We start from the raw sequence: 21,420 nt of genomic DNA, 5'->3' as shown, positions 1-21,420 counted from the left end.
AAAGTTGCAACCTTAATTTTTTTTTTTTTTTTTACTATTTTTATTTATTTGAGAGAGTATTGGCATGCCAAGGCCTCTTGCTGCTACAAATGAACTCTAGACTTAGGTGCCACTTTATGTACCTGGCTTTTTGTGGATACTAGGGAATTGAACCCAGACCAGCAGGCTTTGCAAGCAAGCACATTAACCTCTGAGCCACCTTCATAGCCCCAAAAACTGATACTTTAAATTGTGTATGCGTATTATGAAAAGCTACTACTCTAATTTGAACCAGTCACCTTAGTAAGCTGCCTCCTGTTCCATTAGCTTTGATGTAGGAACATGTACAAGGACTTGACCTACGATAACTACTCAGGGAATGCTTGTTGAAGGAATGCGTAGATGAACGAACCAAATCACACAACTGCAATGTTTTCCTGTCTCCATCACTAAAATTTTTCTTCTTCTGCCCCAACAGGTTTTCTGTTCTCCAGAGCCACCTGCCAAGACCTCTACCCCAGAAGATTTCATCCGAATGACGAAGGGTATCACTATGGCAACAGCCAAAGCTGTTGCTGCTGGCAATTCCTGTCGACAGGAAGATGTTATTGCCACAGCCAATCTGAGCCGCCGTGCTATTGCAGATATGCTTCGGGCTTGCAAGGTAGCGAGGCAGCCGTGGGGTGCAGTATGGAGGCAGTGAAACTGCAGGGATCTGGGAGGCCTGAAGCTGTAAAGCTAACCTGTTACTTTGGGAACAGGAAGCAGCTTTCCACCCAGAAGTGGCCCCTGAAGTACGGCTTCGAGCCCTGCACTTTGGCCGAGAATGTGCCAATGGCTACCTGGAACTGCTGGACCATGTGCTGCTGGTAAGGAAGGTGTCATGTGCTCCTCACCCAAGCCTTTCTGAACACACAGTTCTTTTCCTAAGAGCCTCAGACCCAGCTCAGTTTTTCTTTTTTTCTCAAATGCCTTCTCTGCCATACCATTGGTTTCCCAAATCCATTCTTAATTCCAAGTGTCCCTTAATTATCTTTGCTTTTTCCAGTCACCTCTTCTTCTCTTGTCTCTTTTCTTCCCATCTGATTTCCTCTTTCCCTGCCTTCACCATCTCTTCTCATTTCATCACTCTTTCATCTTGTCAGCCGGTGAGTGACGCAGCCCCACTCTCCACCATGTGTGCAAGCATGATGCATGGAGTGGGCTTGGATACGAGTGTGGTGTTTCGGGGCTTGCTGTGGACTGCTTTTAGGGATGGGTTAGAGGCATGATCAGTCTTTCATGTCCTATAGGTCAGGTTAGAGCCTAACATCTGATGCTCTTTGTCCCTCCCCAGACTCTGCAGAAGCCAAACCCAGAATTAAAACAACAATTGACGGGACACTCAAAGCGGGTTGCTGGCTCAGTCACTGAGCTCATCCAGGCTGCTGAGGCCATGAAGGGTAAGGAATAACTAGGGGCAGGGAGGGAAGGAAACGCCTTGTCCTGGTGTGATCTCTGGTCATAGTCTCCATAGGTGCCAGGATCAGGTGATGCTTTTCCTGATCTGCCTTAGCCTCCTTTTTTCCCTTTATCCCACTAGGAACAGAATGGGTGGATCCAGAGGACCCCACAGTCATTGCTGAGAATGAGCTTCTGGGAGCTGCAGCTGCCATTGAGGCTGCAGCCAAAAAGCTCGAGCAGCTGAAGCCCCGGGCCAAACCCAAGGTCACTGCTCCTTCCACCCACCCTCACAATAGCCGGAGTTACCCACCTCTGTCCTCTCGCTCACTGCACCTCTCTGCAAACTGTGCCTATTTATTGCAGGAGGCAGATGAGTCCTTGAACTTTGAGGAGCAGATACTCGAAGCTGCCAAGTCCATTGCAGCAGCCACCAGTGCACTGGTAAAGGCTGCATCAGCTGCCCAGAGGGAACTGGTGGCCCAAGGAAAGGTAAGTACTTCAGTACCAGAACAGGGTATGGTGGCAGTTTTGTTATCCCACCCACATCTTTAGCTAACAAGCTTTGAAACAAGGAGAGCACAGATCTAAGTGAGTTTGCTTCCTTCCTCCACAGGTGGGCGCCATTCCAGCCAATGCACTGGATGATGGGCAGTGGTCCCAGGGCCTCATTTCTGCTGTGAGTATACCAGACCCACAGGGCTTCCCAGAGTTGGGAGGCTTGGGGAAGCTGGAGCAGGATGGACCAGAGCAAGAGGCATATCTTTAATCTAACTCTCTACTTTAGGCCCGGATGGTGGCTGCAGCTACCAACAATCTGTGTGAGGCAGCTAATGCAGCTGTCCAGGGCCATGCCAGCCAGGAGAAGCTCATTTCCTCAGCCAAGCAGGTAGCTGCATCCACAGCCCAGCTCTTGGTGGCCTGCAAGGTCAAGGCTGACCAGGACTCTGAGGCAATGAAACGGCTTCAGGTAAGGAACTCTGGCCAATCCTACTATCCTTTGGGCTGTACTACTTTGAAATGTCACCCTTGGAATACATTTCTCTAGGGGAGTTGAGGGACTTTCTCAACTAGGACCCTACCTGACTTCTCAGGTGTTGCTATTTCCTCCTTGTGCAGGCTGCTGGCAATGCAGTGAAGCGAGCCTCAGATAACCTGGTGAAGGCAGCACAGAAGGCTGCAGCCTTCGAGGACCAGGAGAACGAGACAGTGGTGGTAAAGGAGAAGATGGTCGGGGGCATTGCCCAGGTAAGCTGTTTAGAGGGACACGACACAGTACAGTCATGCTGCCTGCAGTGTCCCTCTCACCCTTTGCCCCTGATGCACATACTTGCTGAGTGTTGGCCCTCCACCCCTCAGATCATTGCAGCACAGGAAGAGATGCTACGGAAGGAACGAGAGCTGGAGGAGGCGCGGAAGAAGCTGGCCCAGATCCGGCAGCAGCAGTACAAGTTTCTGCCTTCGGAGCTTCGAGATGAGCACTAGGGAAGCTGTTTCTATTTAATGGAGACCCAGCCCAGAGACTGTGCTTACCACTACCAAAGCCTTCTGGGCTGTCTGGGCCCAATCCGCCCAACCCCCAGCACTCCCCAAAGTGCCTGCCAAACCCTGGGCCTGGCCCTGCCCAGTCCCACTGCACATCTCTATCCTCTCCCTGACTCCCCAAGTGCCTTCATGCCCCAGGGCCCCTAAGTGCCTGCCCCTTCCCAGAGTATTAACGCTCCAAGAGTATTAATAACGCTGCTGTACCTCAGTCTGAACCTGCCAGGGCCCCAGCTGCTTCAGCCTACCAGCAGCTTCCAGCTAGTCCTCACCGCCATCAGCTCAAGTCATCCCTTTTTGATACTGTCTACCCCCACCTCAGCTACCTGGAGCTGCAGGGTTGTGCACCCTGAACAAGTCATGCTCCAATAAAGGTGATTCTGCCTACAGCTGCTGCCTGGCTTGTGAGGAGATGTGAAATCCTCTCAGGGCCACAGGGGAGTGGGACTGAGTTCTCTTACCCAGCCTGATAGGCTGAAAGTGGAGCAGACCAGACTAGAGTACCTGCCCCTCAGGCCCATGTCCTCCTCTCCAACCCTGTCATCCTAGTTGGGAAGCTGGGCCTAAGAAGCCATATTCCTGTTGTCCTCATCTCACTGGCCAGGGCCTAATAAGCCTCACCAAATGTTCTGTTGCTGGGGCAGCAGTTGCCACTGCTCTTTGTGTCCACCAGGACACTATCTTATAAACAAACACACAGTATGAACAGATTTCAGGTGTAGTCCCTCCCAAGTTCAGCTTTTCAAAAGCATCTTTGCTAAACATAAGACTATAAAATATGAATGTCCATGCCTAGCTGGGCATGGTGGTGCATGCCTTTAGTCCCAGCACTCAGGAGGCAGAGGTAGGATCGCCATGAGTTCGAGGGCACCCTGGGAATACAGAGTCAGCCCAGGCTAGGGTGAGACCCTACCTTGAAAAAGCAAATTAAAAAAATCTATGCCAAAAACCTGGTCCAGAGTTAGCTAAAGCAGCAAGGATCAACTCCAACCTGGGGCTCCTTAGGTGTACTACTGTTGATTGGGTTGGGGTGCTCCTGTCCAGAACAATTAGAAAAGAAGAGGGTAGGGCTTGACCAAGGTATGAGACTATAGTTGAAGCACAGAGTACCTCAGTGGCCATGCAGAGCTGGTAGCTTTCTTTATTCCAGCTGCCTTGCCTGGCTAATCTGAACCCTCCTTGGAAGGGGGCAGTCAAGAAGTTACAGGCTATGTCTTCCACTTCCTACTGCATTCACTGGCCTTTGCTCACATGGCTTGGCAGGCCTCTCATGTTGGTTATGGTTTTCATGCGTGATTTAACTTTTTATTGACAACCTCCATACATACATATACAATATACCATGATCATAATCCTCTCCTTCGTTCCTCCCTCACTTAGTCCCCCTCCACGGAATTCCTTCTTTCTAACTACTCTGTCTTATTTTTTTAAAAATATTTTTACTTAATTCTTTATTTGAAAACAAGACATCTAGAATTGGTGCACCAGGTTTTGTAAGCAAGTGCCTTTATCCATAACCCCTCTATTAATCTTTTTTGTTTGTTTGAGTCTCTAACTCAGGCTGACCTGGAATTCACTGTGTAGTCTCAGGGTGGCCTTGAACTCATGGTGATCCTCCTACCTTTCTTTGCCTCCCGAGTGCTGGGATTAAAGGTGTATGCCACCAGGCCTGGCTTCCTGTGTTCTGTTTTTGATGCCATTGGTTTTTCCCCCCTTTTATGCAATGTGTGGGTAGTGTTAGTCACTGAGGTCATGACCACCATAGCCACTTTGTGTCTAGAACACAGTATTTCATACATGATTCTTTAGCCAGCCCTGCTGCCCAGTATATTATTTCCTCAATATTTCTCCTTCCAAGTACAGCAAATAACACTACCTATTTACTGCTACCCTGGCTACCTAATATGTACTCCCACCCCATTAGAATAAGTTTAAAGTGGATATAAAGAAATACTTTGTCTTCCTCAAGGCAACCCATTAGGGACAATGCCAATTTCCAACCATCACTCCTATCACCTGTGATTCATTCATTCAATATTTACTAAGCCATGCCTGTGCTATGCACTGGAAAATTGAGATGTATTATCACTTCGTTGACGTACAGGTTGGCAATGCCACTGCATACTGCTGTGGTCCCTGAGCGCCAGGTTCAGTGTTACAGCATTGTGAGTTTAGGGCCTTGGGGATCAAATCTCTTCTACAGCCTTCCCCACAAATACTAATCTAGACTGAACTCCCAGCTACAAGCACATGACAGCTGTTCACCCCTGTTGCCACTTCCCTGTCATGTCCTCAGGAGCTGTGAATAATCATGTATCTCTCATTGGTGATAGCTGGGGAAAGGCTCTAGCACTCCCTAGCAGGTCTTCAGATGCAGCCCTTAGACCTCCAGGGATTCCCAGTGACCGTTTCAGGAACCCAAAAGTCAAAACTATTTTCATAATAGGCATTAATTTCCCTTTTCTTTTTTGTTTTTTTGAGGTAGGATCTAACTCTAGCCCAGGCTGACCTGGAATTCTCTATGTAGTCTCAGGCTGGCCTCAAACGTACAGTGATCCTGCTACCTCAGCCTCCTGAGTGCAGGGATTAAAGGTGTGCACCACCATGCTTGGCTGCAAATATTTTGAAAGAATTGACTAAAAGTTTTAAAAGGATGACCTTGAATATCATAGGTGTGTCTGTAATCCCAACTTGGAAGATAGAGGTAGGAGGATCAAGAGTTTGAGGCTAGAGGCTGGGAAGATGGCTCAGTGGTTATAAAGATGTTTGCCTGATCCAGGGTTCAATTCCCAAACCACCCAGATAAACTGGATGTAAAGAGAGGCACAAGCATATGGCACTTGCTGTAGTGAGAGGCCCTGGAGTACCCATACACATTCACAATAAATAATTTAAAAATTTAATAGGGCATGGTGGCATGCCCCTTTAATCCCAGCACTCGGGAGGCAGAGGTAGGAGGATCACTGTGAGTTCAAGTCCACCCTGAGACTACGTAGTGAATTCCAGGTCAGCCTGCGCTAGAGTGAGACCCTACCATGAAAAAATATATTTTTTAAACTCAAGGCCAGTCAGAGCTGTATGATGTCCTTGAAAGTAAAAATTGATTAATTTTATTATATCTTAATTATTAAGGAAAATTCTTTTTGGGGAGTTTGTTTTTTTGAGGTAGGATCTCACTATTGTCCAGGCTGATCTGGAATTCACTATGTAGTTACAGTCATTCCCAGCCTTTTTTGGTATTTTTGTGTTTATTTGAGAAAGCAAAGAATGGCCCTCCAGCCACTATAGACACATGTGCCACCTTGTGTATGTGGCTTACGTGAGTACTGGAGAATTAAACCTGGGTCCTTTGGCTTTGTCAAGTGTCTTAACCACTAAGCAACCTCTCCAAGCCCATTTTTTTGTTTTTTGTTTCTTTATATATATATATGTATGTATGTATATATGTATATATATGTATATGTATATTTATTTGAGAGAGGGGAAGGCATATAGAGAGAGAATGGGCACACTAGGTCCTCTAGCCACCACAAATGAACTCCAGATGTATGTGCTACCTTGTGCACCTGGCTTATGTGGATACTGGGGAATCAAGCCTGAGCCGTTAGGTTTCGCAGGCAAGTTCCTTAGCTACTAATCCATCTCTACAGCCCATGTGTTTTTCAAGGTAGGGTTTTGCTCTAGCTCAGGCTGACCTGGAATTCACTATGTAGTCTTAGGGTAGCCTCTAACTTTCTGCAATCCTCTTACCTCTTCATCCCCATTGCTGGAAGTTAAACCAGCTGCTCTTTCTGTGGAATATCATGCGATGTGAAAAAATGAAAGACACTATGATTCTCAAATGTGGGGATCTAGCAGACCTTTTCTCAAAAAGGAACAGTGAGTCTGTCACCTCAGGGGTAAAAAAGCTGACAATATTTGTTGTCGATTATACAATTCAAACTTTGAAATGAAAATTTAAATTGTGGAAAATTTATATATGCCATCGTCAGTTCACACCACCCCAAAATTTAAAATCTAGGTTTTCTGTTGAAGCCAATCATGGCATTAAGGAATGGAATTTGACAGTATAGTGTAATGAAATGTTGTCTATATTTGGAAGATTTGCATGGCTCAGTGAATCAGTATTTTCCAAAGAACCAATGTATGATGTGAAATTGGGCACAGATAAACAGTCAAAAAGGGTATGAAAGTAAGCATTTTTTTCCAACTACAAATCTTTGCAAGGCTACACTTTATATATAGTAGTTCAGAAAAAATTCGGGAGGCAGGGGTAGAAGAATTGCTGTGAGTTTGTGGTCACCCTAAGGACTACATAGTGAATTCCAATTGGCCTGGACTAGAGTAAGACCCTCCCTAGGGGAAAAAAGTCCCAACAGATGAAATGCTGAAAGATTTTGAGACTTGCTATCCTCTATTAAACCAGATATCCCAGAATTGGTGAGGCTGAAACGAGGCTTTTGAGCTCCAGCCTTAGCTACCTAGTGAGACCCTATATCCAATAGGAAATACCTGTTGGTATTGGGCTGTAGCTCAATGATAAGAGTGTTTGCTTAGCAGCACGAGGCCCTAGCTCAATCCCCAGAACCACATTATATAAATTTGTTCCAGTGCATAGAGGTACAAGTCAGCAACCCCAGCACCTGACAGATGGAGGCAGGAGGAGGATCAGGAGTTCAAGATCATCCTTAGCTAAAGGGCATCCTAGACTACATGAGACCCTGTCTCAACACGCCCCCCCCCCCAAAAAAAAAAACCTGGAAAAAATGTAAAATGGCTGGCTGTGGTGGCTGCAAGCCTTTAATCCCAGCAGAGGTAGGAGGATCGCCATGAGCTCGAGGCCAGCCTGAACCTACATAGTGAATTGCAGGTAGGCCCCGAAAAAAAATTTAAATAAAATTTTTTATTTATTTATTTGAAAAAGAGAATGGGCTGGGCTGTGTATACAAGCCCTTGCTTTAGATTACCACCTTCCTCTCTAGCAAAACCCAATAGCCTCATTTGTCAGGTTGCTGTGCTCTGCTTTCTAAGCCTACTGTGATTACATCCCTGAGTGATGGTGCCTCAATGTGTTAACCCACCCCCACCCCCCCCACCCCCCGCCAAGTGCCATAGGTCCATTTGTTAAGCATTTCCGTTTGTGTCATCTTTCTAAAGAAGGGCTTCCATGCTGGCAATCCTGGGCAGGTTGGAGACTGAAGCCCTCAACTCATATCTGAGTACATTTTTCCCATGTAGGACATGGTCTGGTCGTATCTCCATTATCCCTCTAGTAATAAATATGTTATATTGTTTCCTTTTAAAAAAAGAAAAAGAAAAATAGAATGGGCATGCCAGGGCCTCCCTCTAGCCACTGCAAATTAACTCCAGATGCATGCGCCACTTTGTGCATCTGGCTTACATGGCTCCTGGGGAATCAAATCTGGGTCTTTTGGCTTTACAGGCAAGTGCCTTAACCGCTAAGCCATCCCTCCAGTTGTGGGTTTTTGTTTTGTTTTGTTTTGTTTTTGTTCGAAACTATTTCTGTTAACGTGGTTAATATGTAACAGGGTTATTTTTAATACATCAATAAATATTTTTCTATTTTTCAGTTTCTATCTTAATATGGCAAGTGTTGATAGAACCGGCTTCAACAAAGCTATTTGGGATCCCCAGTAATTTTTAAAAGATAAAAAGTGAGACCAAAATGTTCAGGAAATTTCAAATTCCATAAATTCCTCTAGATCCGTGTCATTTTAGTTAGCAGATGTGTGTATCTAGAACCTGGTATGGACAAACCTCATCTGCCAAACGTGTATCACGTGCCATCCGAAGCCCGGTGCTGTGCTGTACTAGGCTGGGGAATTGAGGATGAAAACAAGAACCCCTGTTATGGAGGACTCACCAGACAAAAGGTACAAGAATTTATGATGGGCTGGAGTGAGAATCAAAGGAGCCGGCGCCAAAAACAAGCACCTATGAGGTAGAAAGGGTCAGGGGAAGTGGCCCAAGGGAGAGTTCTCAGAAAAGCTGACACTTGATCCGGGTCTTAAAGGCCAGTAGGAATCAACCTAGGGGAAGGGCATTTTAGGGAGAGGGAACAGAATGCATGAAATGTGGAAGCTGTTTAGAAAGGTATGGCTATTTCTAGCCCCTGTACAAAGTTCAGTATGAATATAAGACCAAGTAACAAGTCTGGGTATTGGAGATAAGGTTGGAAAATGAATGATGAGGCTAGAGGCAGGCAGGGGCCCAAAGGGTGTTGTAAACCATATTAAGAAATGTGGGATTTATTTATTTTTTACATCTTGAAAGCTCAAAGGGAATAATAGGCAGGGGCGTTGCAGGGTTTTGGATGCTATTCCCGTTAACTTAAAAATTGGCAGCAATGTGGAGGGATAGTTGAGCAAGGCCCACTGCACTCGGGTGTTAGCATCCAGAGCTGTGAAAGGCGGACTCTAAGTGGACTTGGAGTTCTAGGAGGAATGTAGTTGGTAGCAAAAAGGAGCTCTAGGATTCAGTGCCTGTAAGCGGGCCGGGAAAGAGCGCTGAGCCCGCCGGGGTCTAGCACAGCGGATGGCTGATAGGACAGCTGGTGTTTCACGGAGTTCAGGGGACGCACAGTGATGAGCTGAAGTCAGCACTGCGAAGAGCCGTTCACTAGGGGCCCCTTTCTGGGGGGGGGGGACAGAATTTCCACGATCAGTCGGTTTCCCCCTCTCCCTCCTGTTGCGCTGTCCGCCTTTTCCCCACCGGAGGAAGCCCAGCACCCCACACCAGCTACCCGAGCCCGAGCTCTGCGCTCGCTCCGGAGCTGTCTGCTGAGAACTCCGGCGGGCAGGGCGGGCGTCACCCCCACCCCCCCACCCCCCCACCCCCCCACCCCCCCACCCCCCCACCCCCCCACCCCCCCACCCCCCCACCCCCCGGCTCCCCGCGCCCGGCCCCGCGTAGCTCTTCCTCTGCGTCCCGGCCCCGCCTTCCCACGAGGAAACATCCCAAAAAAGGGCAGAAAAGACATTTCGGCGTAAAGTTGGCCCGCAGGGAGAGAGAGCGGAGTCCGCTGGGAAAGGGGAGGAGCGGGGCGGGCAGAGCCCAAGGGCTGGGGGGGGTGGGGGGGAGGGGAGGGAGAGACGCGTCCCGGGTGGGAGTGGGGGCGGGGACAGTGCCTGGCCGAGGCTGGCCGCAGCCGCGTGGAAAATATGCGGGGCACGTGGGGGGCGGGGCGGGGCTGGCGGGCCCAGGAGCTGGAAGTCATCGAGGCCTCGGGCTGCGATGCCTGGGGCCTGGGGAGGGGACGCTAGGGTAAACAGAAGCCGGGCCAGCCCCGGAGGGCAGCAAGCTACCTGCCTCAGTTTCCCCAAGCCCGCGATGAGACTGCCAGCGTCAGCACGATCAGTAGTACCAGCCTGGAGTCTGAGGCTCGGGGTAAACTGAGGCACTCGAGGCGCGCGAAAGATCCGCCTCCTAAGAGACATTTAATCTGGGGGGATTTGCAGGAAACTTCTAAATTAAGGGCAGCGGCTGCCGCAGCTGAGGGGGGGGAGACCCAGGTCCTTGCACCCGGGCAGCTGCCGTGAGCTCACGCCCTGAAATAGCCCCAGGGGCCCAAGCCACAGCTGCCACTGGACCCAGCTGTCACTCAAAGGAAGCGAAGAGCCCCCCGGCCCAAGGGTCCCTTCCCCTCTAGACAGCCCATGGTTTTCCCAGCCCCGATGGGCTAATATTCCCTTCCGACGGCAGGCTGGGAGGAAAGCAGGCAGGGGCGGTACCCCAGGGGGCGGACCCGAGGAGGTAGGCGCATCCCCCAACCGGGCAGTACTTCTGCCCCTACAAGGTTTGGGCCGCGGTGGGGGAGGGTCCTGGTCCCCCGGCTCCGCCTGGTCCCTCCCTGCCTTTTAGGCGCCCGCACGCCTGGGACATCCCAGTCCTGCTCGGTCCTCCTGAGCTGGTCCCCCTGCGGCGAGTCCTCGCAGCCAACCTAGTCCACCCAGTCCTTACCGCCCGCCGGCCGACCCGCCCCCCACCGCAGCCATGGACGCCATCAAGAAGAAGATGCAGATGCTGAAGTTGGATAAGGAGAACGCCATCGACCGCGCGGAGCAGGCCGAAGCTGACAAGAAGCAAGCTGAGGACCGCTGCAAGCAGGTGCCCCTCCTCCCGCCAGCCCAGTCCAGCCTCTCCTTCCCACCTCCACCCTTGGGTCTGCTCCTCAAGACTTTCCCAACTCAAATGTGGTGGCTGGGCCTTCACAGGACCTCCTGCACCCTAGCCAGAGACACCTTTCCTCTCATCCACTATTGCCTGGGGAGGCCCAGTTACCTCTCTTGCCTTTAGCAGTCATGGCTCCTACTACGCCTTGTGATTTGACATTTACTCTCCAATCCCACGGTTCCCCGCAATGGCCCTGACCAGACAGTCCCTCTCTTTATCCATCTTCCTCTCCAACAACCTCCCAAGTACCTGTTAGGAACCCCCGCCTCACCCTTTCTCCTTCCTGGATCTGGGCCCTCACCCAGACCTGGCTGAGCAAGTCCCTCGTCCCACAGCTTGAGGAGGAGCAGCAGGCTCTCCAGAAGAAGCTGAAGGGGACAGAGGATGAGGTGGAGAAGTATTCTGAGTCCGTGAAGGATGCCCAGGAGAAACTGGAGCAGGCTGAGAAGAAGGCCACCGATGTGAGTGTGGACTTGGGGGACGCTAGAGACTTTAGGGCACTGGGATTAGGGTGTGGGGATATGCAGGGAAAAGAGAACCTCGGTTTCTCCAGCACCAGAGCAGACATGATTTCCTTTCTGTAACCCCGGTTAGGGCAGGCTTATACAAGTAATCCAAGACAGTGGGTAAATCAAAACCACCTACACTTCCCTCCAGGACTTAGCCTTGTAATCCAGTTTGGTTCCAGCTCTTAGAATGTATAGTGATCAAATAGTGAGTCATCGTGGGGGTGGTGGAGGTGGGGGTGAATTTATCATCTACTTCAATTAGTCCCTGTGCTGAAAAGGCAGAGGAAACTGCAGTTACATTGGGGGTGGCTGTGAGGGTTGGGGTGTGAGTGTTAGGTAGCAATGGGCAGAAGAGGGAGTGATCCAAAGACTTCAGTTACACCCCTAAGGGGTCATTAGCAATTCCTGACCTCTGGCACCAGCAGTTCTACTGTGCCCTGGATCCCAGATCAAGTTCCAATGGCTCCTCATTTACCCTCATTAGGCTGTCAACCTTGGGCATATGCCAGGCCACAGGGCAGAGGGACAGGTCTACAAATGCCAAAGCAGCCACCTTGGCAGACTGTGCTTACTCTGGGGTTTCTTGCCATTCCCAACTCCCACCTCAAGGCAGGAGAATGACCATGTGACTTTAGATGTGGCATTTTCACCATTCTCTGCCTCAGTTTCTCCATCTGCCCTCTACCCAGGATTTTTTTGTTTTTATTTTTGTTGTTGTTTATTTATTTGAGAGAAAGGAGACAGGTGTGTGTGTGTGTGTGTGTGTGTGTGTGTGTGTGTGAGAGAGAGAGAGAGAGAGAGAGAGAGAATGGGCACGCAGGGCCTCCAGCCGCTGCAAATGAACTCCAGATGCATGTACCACTTTCTGCATCTGGCTTATGTGGGTCCTAGGGAATTTGAACCATGGTCCTTTGGCTTTGCAGGCAAATGCCTTAACCGCTAAGCCATTTCTCCAGCCCCCTGTTTGTTTTTTTGAGGTAGGGTCTCACTCTAGCTCAGGCTGACCTGGAATTCACTATGTAGTCTCAGAGTGGCCTTGAACTCTCAGCGATCCTCCTGACTACTGGGATTAAAGGCATGGGCCACCATGCCCCATTCCAGAATTGTTTTATAATCTTTTTATTTGTTAATTGAGACAGGGGGAGGGAGGGGCAGAGAGAGAGAGAGAATGGGCACGCCAGGACCTCCAGATGCTGCAAACGAACTCCATACTCATGTGCCACCTTGTGCATTTGGCTTACGTGGGTCCTGGGGAATTGAACTTGAGTCCTTTGGCTTTGAAGGCAGCTGACTTAACCACTAAGCCATCTGTCCAACCCCTAGAATTATTTTAAATTTAAGATGAACCTATGGCAAGGGTGTGGGAAGGGTGATTAGCATAAGGTATGGTCATCTGAGATGGCCTTCCTGTTGTGTTGACCATTCCTCATTTCTCCAGTCCCCCCCCCCCATGGTTGGGCTGCTTTGACCTCCAGCCTCTACCAGTTCTGGCACTTGGAGGGAATTGACCTGCAGCTGCTAGCAAAGAAGACCCTGGGCATCTGATACTCTATAAATAACCAAGGCCCAGTGCAGCTGGAGGCAGGACTGGAAACCCAAGGAGCTGGGTGGAGGCTGGGGGAGGGGGAGGAAAGGACAGAGCAGGGAAAGCTGTTCAGCAGTGCCAGCAGTAGAGAGGAAACTCACACAAGTTTTATAGCGTGACCTTGAACACAGCAGTTAATGTACACAGGATCTCAGTTTCTCTCTTCTCATTTATCCAGTGGGGCCAGTAGTGCCTGGCATGTGGTTAGAGAGCAGCCAGCCTCCAGAACTTAGAGAGGCAGAAATAACAAATGTCAGTCTCGAGGACACCAGGACTACCCAAACTTTATAATCACTTGTCATCCCACCACATAAAGAGTTTTTTTCCATTATATCCTCTGAAGTTATTCCCCAGTGTCATCCCCCCCCCCCCCCCCGGCTCCCTTCGTTCTTCCCCAACACCAGTGCTGTCCCCAGAATCTTTCCACAGTGAGTCACTGGGCCCTGTGCCCATGATGTGCTCTTGTTATTCTAGGTGGCCAAGCTCCAGGTGCCTTTAGCACCTGGAGGACAAGCTATAATCATTTTCTATATATGGTGCTGTGTTTCTCCTGCCCTGCAGCGTCACCAAGGCCTGCCTTCTACCCCCTCTGTTCCCAGTGCTTATGCCCAGCTCTTCCCCTTTACTCACTCCTTCCCCTACACTAGTCCTTTCTCCTTTCCAGTCTTCAGTGTCTACAAAGGTCTCTATTTCTTCTTCTTGGAGAGAGAGACAGGGTATCTAACATTTATGAAGGATGTACTCTGTGAATGCAATGTAGTCCCAAGTATTTTCTGCGTATTATTTCACTATTTCCCAAATGCTATCATTAGAATCAATTGAGGGCTTAAAAGAAAGAGAACAGGGCTGGAGAGATGGCTTAGCAATTAGGTGCTTGCCTGTGAAGCCTAAGGACCCCAGTTCGAGGCTCAATTCCCCAGGACCCACATAAGCCAGATACACAAGATGGCACATGCATCTGCAGTTCATTTGCAGTGGCTGGAGGCCCTGGCGTACCCATTCTCTCTATTTATCTGCCTCTTTCTCTGTCTGTCTGTCACTCTCAAATAAATAAACAAAAACAAACAAAAAGAAAGAAAGAGAGCCGGGCGTGTGGCGCACGCCTTTAATCCCAGCACTCGGGAGGCAGAGGTGGGAGGATTGCCGTGAGTTCGAGGCCACCCTGAGACTCCATAGTGAATTCCAGGTCAGCCTTGGCTACAGTGAGACCCTACCTCGAAAAAACAAAAAACAAACAAACAAACAAAAAAAAAAAAAACAAGAAAGAAAGAGAGAGAGAGAGAGAACAGTCGGTGAGGCAGAGGTAGGAGGATCACCATGAGTTCGAGGTCAGCCTGGGACTACATAGTGATTTCCAGGTCAGCCTGGACTAGAGCAAGACCCTACCTCGAAAAAACAAAGAGAGAGAGAGAGAGAGATGCCAAGCATGGCGAGGCACACCTTTATTCCTAACACTGGGGAGGCAGAGGTAGGAGGATCGCTGTAAGTTCAAGGCCAGCCTGAGACTACATAGTGAATTCCAGGTCAGTCTGAGCTAGAGTGAGACCCTACCTCAAAGAGAGATTAAAAAAAGAGAGAAAGAAATACAGCCCTCAGTTCTGCACCCTGGAGATAATTCTGTGAGTCTATCATGGAATTAAGAGAACCTGTTTTATGAGTCTCCCACATGGTCCTATTGATTAAGCATGTATTACAAGCAGTGTATTGTCTCAGAAGGAGTTGTGATTGTGAACTCCAATTTAGGAAGAAGGAAACTGTGGCTTAGAGAGACTAAATAAGTTGCCCAAGGTCATACAAGTGTTGAGTGGCTGAACCATGACTCAAAGACAACCGTCTGACTCAGAACCAGTGCTCTTAACAAAACCCATACTGTGGCTCTCATTTTCCTTTATGGGAGCCTGTTTTGCTCCACCCGTTTCTCTTTTCTTGGAGTACTCTCAAGGTTTTGCTATAAGGATTTGCTTCTATATCGCAAGACCTGAGTATCCATCACTTCCCAACACCAGTGCTGCCCAGAATCTTTCTACATTGAGCCATTGGGCCCTGTGTCTATGGTGGGCTCTTGTTATGGATATCCATCATAGGCCCGCCTTCCCTCTTAAGTCCCTTGCAGAGAGTCTTCCTGACAGCTGGTGACATCACAGAACTTGATTCTGTGATTGGTCATTTTTAGCAGCTATGAAATCTGGTTGCCCGGATAAAGTCCCCATCCCCTTTCCTGAGCCAGGTTCTGCTGTGTTAAGAATCACAGCTGCCTCAGACCTGGTACCAGCATTTGGAGTGAACAGAGGGCCCGCCCACCGTGAGCCCCCTAATAATGCCACATCAGAGGAGTGGAGCTTGTGGAAGGATGCAGGTTTTCAGTTGGCGCACAGTCTGAGCCAAAGGTGGCTACATTACGCGAAGAAACAAGCGGAATGTCTAGAAACGAGGAAACCTAGGTACTTCCGGAGAGCAGTCTTGCCATCCTCTGCAGCCTGGCTGACCCTCACCTGAGGCAGAAGAAGCCCTTTTTAACCTCTGCCTTCTGACCCACAGGCTGAGGCAGATGTGGCCTCCCTGAACCGCCGCATTCAGCTGGTAGAGGAGGAGCTGGACCGAGCTCAGGAGCGCCTGGCTACAGCCCTGCAGAAGCTGGAAGAGGCTGAGAAGGCAGCTGATGAGAGCGAGAGGTGTGCAGGGGGGCCCTGGGAGGAGCCGAGCGAGTCAGAGATGGCAGCCAGAGGGAACCTAGCCGGTCTCTGCTGGTGCTGACCCCGCATGAACTCCTGTCTCTCAGAGGAATGAAGGTCATTGAGAACCGGGCCATGAAGGATGAGGAAAAGATGGAGCTGCAGGAGATGCAGCTGAAGGAGGCCAAGCACATCGCCGAGGACTCAGATCGCAAATATGAGGAGGTGACAGCCTTGTTCCACTTCCTTCCCACCCCCTAATCCCCAAGGGCCCCGTCTGTCACCATGGATCTACTTCTCTCCTTCACTTCTCCCCCCTCCCCCCGCAGGTGGCCAGGAAGCTGGTGATCCTGGAAGGAGAGCTGGAGCGCTCAGAAGAGAGGGCGGAGGTGGCTGAGAGGTAAGGTACCCTGCAAGGGGGCACAGGGTAGCAGTAGAACTGGGACCGCCGAGCCGGCAGCTGTGGGGCACCCTGCATAGTGGGCAGGCAGTTTCCCCGGGCCTGGGGCCACAGGATAGATCCATTCCTCTGATAACGTGCCTGCCGCCCCTAGCCGAGCCAGGCAGCTGGAGGAGGAGCTTCGAACCATGGACCAGGCCCTCAAGTCGCTGATGGCCTCAGAGGAGGAGGTAGTAACCTCTGTGAACCTTTCTAGGCAATGCAATGGCACCTTCTCTCAGCTCTTCTTCCCTTCCAGCTCAGCATCCCAGGCTGCTGGCTCTTCTGCAAGGCAGTCGGGGAGGGCCTGGGGCTTCTGAACTCAGCTGTCACTCTCACACTTTGCTCTTCTCTCTTCTCTCCCCCACCCTACCCTCACTGTACCCTCCCCACTGTCTCACCTTACTGTGCCCTCACACCCCACCCCGCCACGCCACACAACCCCTGCAGTAAATGTGGGGACCTAGAGGAGGAGCTGAAAATTGTTACCAACAACTTGAAATCCCTGGAGGCCCAAGCGGACAAGGTAGAGGGGGTAGAGGGGCAGTGAGTACGGGGGTCCTGCCAGGGGGAGGTGAGGACCCAGGTAGGGAGGAGGCAAGGTCAGAAGGAGCCTGAGGGACTCAGTGGAGAGATGAAGGATTCAGATTCAAGGAGGCCATTGACTGTTAATCCGTGTCTCTTCCTTAAAGTACTCCACCAAAGAAGATAAATACGAAGAGGAGATCAAACTGCTGGAGGAGAAGTTGAAGGAGGTGAGAGCTCTGGTTAATCGGACTGGAGATTACCTGAGGCAGGGGATTTGGGACTAGAGAAGAGAGGGGTTTTGGTTGAGTCTAGGGTAGGGGAAGGGCTCATCCTTTGCCATGTTCTCATCCCTTCATCCGCAGGCTGAGACCCGAGCAGAGTTTGCTGAAAGGTCTGTGGCGAAATTGGAGAAAACAATTGATGACTTGGAAGGTAAGTGGGATGCTCCTCCACACTCTGCACTATTAGTCCGTCCGTTCTTTCCTCACACCATTGTATATGGTGTCACTAAACTAGGGTGGGACCAGCCAGGACTCCACAAACTCTGATGAGGGTTGCCTGTAGAAGGCTGAGGTGTTTGAATCTACCCCAAAATGATTGCTGACTTTGGACTGGTGAAAAAATAATATACATACATGTGTGTGTGTGTATATATATATATATATGTATATATATATATATACATACATACATACATACATACATACATATACACACACACCCATATATATATATATATATATATATATATATATATACATATATATATATATATATATATATATATATATATCACTTGTATGGAGGTCAGAGTACAATTTTTTTGTTTGTTTTGCTTTGTTTTTCGAGGCAAGGTCTCACTCTAGCCCAGGCCGACCTGGAATTCACTATGCAGTCTCAGGTGGCCTCGAACTCACCGTGATCCTCCTACCTCTGCCTCCCAAGTGCTGGGATTAAAGGCGTGTGCCACCACACCGGGCTATATTTCTTGTTTCTGGGGGGAGAGAAGAGGTTGAGACAGTCTCACTCTCTAGGCTGGCCTAGGACTAGCTATGTAGACCTTGAATTTGTGGTGACCCTCCCCAGTGCTAGGACTATAGGTACCTGCCACCAGCTCCCTGATGCGGATGGTCTTCAGTCCACATTTTACATGGCACTAACCTAAACAAATGCCCTCTGCTGGGGCAACACAATAGAAACCCAAAGCTCCATAAAGGCCAGGCGAGCATTCTGAACTATGTCCACAGCCCTGAGATTTCTTCATTGAATAGAGAGCTATTTGATGTAATGTCTAGGCTTACACAGAAGACACCCCTTGAGCTACACTTGGTAAAAACAAACATCCAGATGTTTGTTAGTCTGTGGTTATTTCTATTATCAACAATGTTGTTGTACCTAAGGTTGTCTTTCTTTTTTATTCTGATAACCCTTTCTTCAATTAATTCCCGTGTCTCTTGCTTCTGGTTTTCTCAGATAGGCTCGGATTTTATCTCCAAACTTTAGGACTTTTGACCTCTCTGGTCAGCTCCCTTCCTCTCCTGCTTAAGCACACACACCTGCCTGTCAGAGCACTGCTCAGGGTCCTTGGGAGAGGCAGATGCTGGAGGGGTGCAATTTGGGGTTCAGAGAATGAAAGAAGCAGGGGTAAAGAAAGGGGAGGAGCTCTGCCAGCTATCCATTCTGTTCTCTGGCCTCTCTCTCTCACTGTCCACCGCTCTCTGATTCTTTTTCTTTTTCCATCACCCTCTCTCCTTCCTTTCCTCCTTCCTGCCTCCACATCCTCTCCCCACTCTCCCACCTGGTCCCCGTCCTCGGACTCTCCAGACGAGGTCTATGCACAGAAGATGAAGTACAAGGCCATCAGTGAGGAGCTGGACAACGCACTCAATGACATCACCTCCCTCTGAGCCCACACCAGTGTGGCCACTGCGGACCCTCTTCTCTCCCCTTTCTCTGTTCTCTCCATGGGGAGGGAGAAGGCAGAAGGAGCACAAATTAGCAACACAGCCAGGCTGGGGGCAGCCTAGGGAGAGCTCCCGACACTCCTATCACCCACTCTGACTCTGGCTTCATCCTTTACCTAGCCACCACCCACTGCCCTCCACCCCCTTCTGCTGCCTAATAAATTCTGAACTTGGTCTCAGCGCTGTGTTCCTGCCCTCCAGAATGCACTCCCTCAGCACCGGTTCACTTCTGAGACTCAGGCTCTTACCCACACCCTCGATCTTGTGACTCTCCCCGCACTAAAGCCTTCCCACAAAACACTTCACCCCACACTGAGAGCCCTCTGCGTGGCATGTTGCTTTCTGACTCATCACTGTGTGGGGGCATGTGTGACCCTGTCAAACACCACGACGCCCTCTACAGTCCCTCACTGACTTTGAACCACTTAGCTGGGGTCCTAGGACCTAAAGGAATAACTGGAAGGGAAATGGAGTGGTGAGGAGCAGGGGGAGGCTGGAGGATAGGACAGAACAGATCTGGAACGAAGCTTGGAAAAGTATTGGCTATCAGCAACAGGCTTTCACTGCGGCTACAGGTCTGTTTCCTGCCTTGATTCTGTCTGTCTGAATCTCCCTTTCCTGGCTGAACCTTTGTTTCTAACTTTCCTAAACCCTCTACAGGAGGGCAATCACTTTATGAAACAGGCCTGCCTGTCCCACCTACATGACCCCAAAGCCTTGTCTGTGTTTTGGTCCCTTCTTCCGTTTGTCCCTGCTATAGGGCCCTCAGGTCCATGAAAACTTGTGTCTGTGGTGTCTGCTAACAAACTCCGTGTCTGTGTCCCCTTCCCCTGTCCACATCTCCTCCATGTCCCTTCCTCCTGTCTCCCCTCCCCATCCTTACCTGCCGCTTCCCCTCACAGAGACCTTGGCTAGTGCCAAGGAGGAGAACGTGGAGATTCATCAGACCTTGGACCAGACGCTGCTGGAACTCAACAACCTGTAAGGGCTGGCCCTGCCCCCTGCCAGGCTGTAGTTGACATACCAACCCAATAAAGCTGATATTACTGGCATACCAGGGTCCTTTAAGCCTTTCTCTTGTTGACAATGGAGCTGGAGGGATCCCTGAATGAGCAGGTTCTGGGTCCTCGCTCTGCAATGAAGCCTTCATTTCAGTGAGAGCTATGGGGCACAAGTGCTGACCCCAGTGAGCAAGCTGTGTGAAGCAGAGGAGCCCAGAGGTGCTGGGGGACCACCCCAGCCCTTACTCTCTGCAGGGTAGAGGAGCTGCCATTCATGGCACTAACCTATTCATCAGGCAGCTGGGCCAGACAAGACATTATGAAGGGAAAACAGCAAGATGCGAGATTTTTATCCAACTGGGTAACCCCCCCCCAAAAAAAAGATTCAATGTGAATTTAAGTCTAGTAGTTGCAGCCTACCCAGCCTCCCAACACATACACTGCTGTGTGCCCTTTGGTGACCATATGCTAATCCTGGGAAACTCTACCTTGCATAGAAAAAGGGACTATATGATTGAGCAAAGGATTTGATATGGGGGAGAGTGTCCTTGATTAACTGAGCAGGCCTAATGTAATAACAATGCCCTTTGAAAAAGAAGAAAGCCATGCATGTAGCATAGGCCTATAATCCCAGCACTCAGGAGCTACAAGGGCCATGAGTCTGTCTGCCTGAGCTACATACATTTGCCTCTTTCTCTTCCTCTCTCTCAAATAAATAAAAACTTTTAAAAAAAGAAAAAAGGGGGGAGGGAGGGAATTAACATGGGATATTTTTTTATAATCATGGAAAATGCTAATAAAAATTTTAAAAAATAAAATTGTTTAAAAATTAAAAAAAAAAAAAAGGTCAGCCAGGTGTGGTGGCGCATGCCTTTAATCTCAGTATTTGGGAGGCAAAGGTAGGAGGATCACTGTGAGTTCGAGGCCACCTGAGACTTCATAGTGAATTCCAGGTTGGCCTGGGCTACAGCGAGATCCTACCTCAAAAAAAAAAAAAAAAAAAACACGGTCAAAGATAGTAGGAAAAGATATGACAATGGAAGTAATGTGAAGAAGGGATTATGAATGTAGGTAGCATCTAGAATCTGTAAAAGGAAACATTCCACCTTGAAAACATCCCGAAAGAATCAGTGCCATTGATACCTAGAAGTTAGCCCATAAAATTCATTTTTGACTTTTGGTCTCTAGAATTATAAATGTGTTACATCGAAGTTTTTGGCAATTTATCATAGCATCAATGGGAAATTAATACACCATCCTAATTTTTAAGAATAAAGGCAATAGCTGGGCGTGGTGGCGCACGCCTTTAATCCCAGCACTCGGGAGGCAGAGGTAGGAGGATCGCCGAGAGTTCGAGGCCACCCTGAGACTACAGAGTGAATTTCAGGTCAGCCTGAGCCAGAGTGAGACCCTACCTTGAAAAACCAGGAAAAAAAAAAAAAAAGAATAAAGGCAATTTATGCATATTTTATTAGAAATGTTTATTTTAAAAATAATATGATCAAGCCAGGCATGGTGGTACATGTCTCCAATCCTAGCATTCAGGAGGCTGAAATAGGAGGATTGAG

General features: G+C 49.3%; 2 protein-coding genes across 7 annotated transcripts in view; both read left to right on the top strand.

The window, feature by feature from the left end:
* Tln1 (talin 1) overlaps nucleotides 1-3,350 on the top strand; it is a 33,272-nt gene extending 29,922 nt beyond the window's left edge. For both annotated transcript variants that reach the window (XM_045130559.1, XM_004658335.2), the window contains 9 exons: nucleotides 458-643; nucleotides 741-848; nucleotides 1,316-1,421; nucleotides 1,562-1,686; nucleotides 1,786-1,911; nucleotides 2,036-2,098; nucleotides 2,207-2,389; nucleotides 2,539-2,667; nucleotides 2,779-3,350. In XM_045130559.1, coding sequence (XP_044986494.1) covers nucleotides 458-643; nucleotides 741-848; nucleotides 1,316-1,421; nucleotides 1,562-1,686; nucleotides 1,786-1,911; nucleotides 2,036-2,098; nucleotides 2,207-2,389; nucleotides 2,539-2,667; nucleotides 2,779-2,904 — 1,152 coding nt within the window. In that variant the 3' untranslated portion in view covers nucleotides 2,905-3,350. The remainder of the gene's footprint in view (nucleotides 1-457; nucleotides 644-740; nucleotides 849-1,315; nucleotides 1,422-1,561; nucleotides 1,687-1,785; nucleotides 1,912-2,035; nucleotides 2,099-2,206; nucleotides 2,390-2,538; nucleotides 2,668-2,778) is intronic.
* Nucleotides 3,351-10,279: 6,929 nt separating this feature from the next.
* Tpm2 (tropomyosin 2) lies at nucleotides 10,280-19,903 on the top strand. 5 transcript variants are annotated; one of them, XM_004658337.2, is made up of 9 exons: nucleotides 10,280-11,088; nucleotides 11,490-11,615; nucleotides 15,787-15,920; nucleotides 16,028-16,145; nucleotides 16,250-16,320; nucleotides 16,810-16,885; nucleotides 17,052-17,114; nucleotides 17,250-17,319; nucleotides 18,712-19,025. In XM_004658337.2, exons 1-9 carry the CDS (start codon nucleotides 10,975-10,977, stop codon nucleotides 18,792-18,794), a joined length of 855 nt encoding a protein of 284 aa, XP_004658394.1. In that variant the 5' UTR covers nucleotides 10,280-10,974; the 3' UTR covers nucleotides 18,795-19,025. The 5 variants fall into 5 exon arrangements, with proteins under 5 accessions (XP_004658394.1, XP_004658396.1, XP_004658395.1 ...); XM_004658339.3 differs by lacking the exon at nucleotides 16,810-16,885 and adding an exon at nucleotides 16,475-16,550 and having other exon boundaries at nucleotides 10,283-11,088; XM_004658338.3 differs by lacking the exon at nucleotides 18,712-19,025 and adding an exon at nucleotides 19,754-19,903 and having other exon boundaries at nucleotides 10,285-11,088.
* Nucleotides 19,904-21,420: the final 1,517 nt, after the last annotated feature.

This window comes from Jaculus jaculus, chromosome 1 (genome assembly GCF_020740685.1).
Source record: "Jaculus jaculus isolate mJacJac1 chromosome 1, mJacJac1.mat.Y.cur, whole genome shotgun sequence".
In the NCBI taxonomy this organism is placed as follows: domain Eukaryota; kingdom Metazoa; phylum Chordata; class Mammalia; order Rodentia; family Dipodidae; genus Jaculus; species Jaculus jaculus.
Note: the sequence above shows the minus strand (reverse complement) of the source record. Positions and strands in the feature narration are given on the sequence as shown.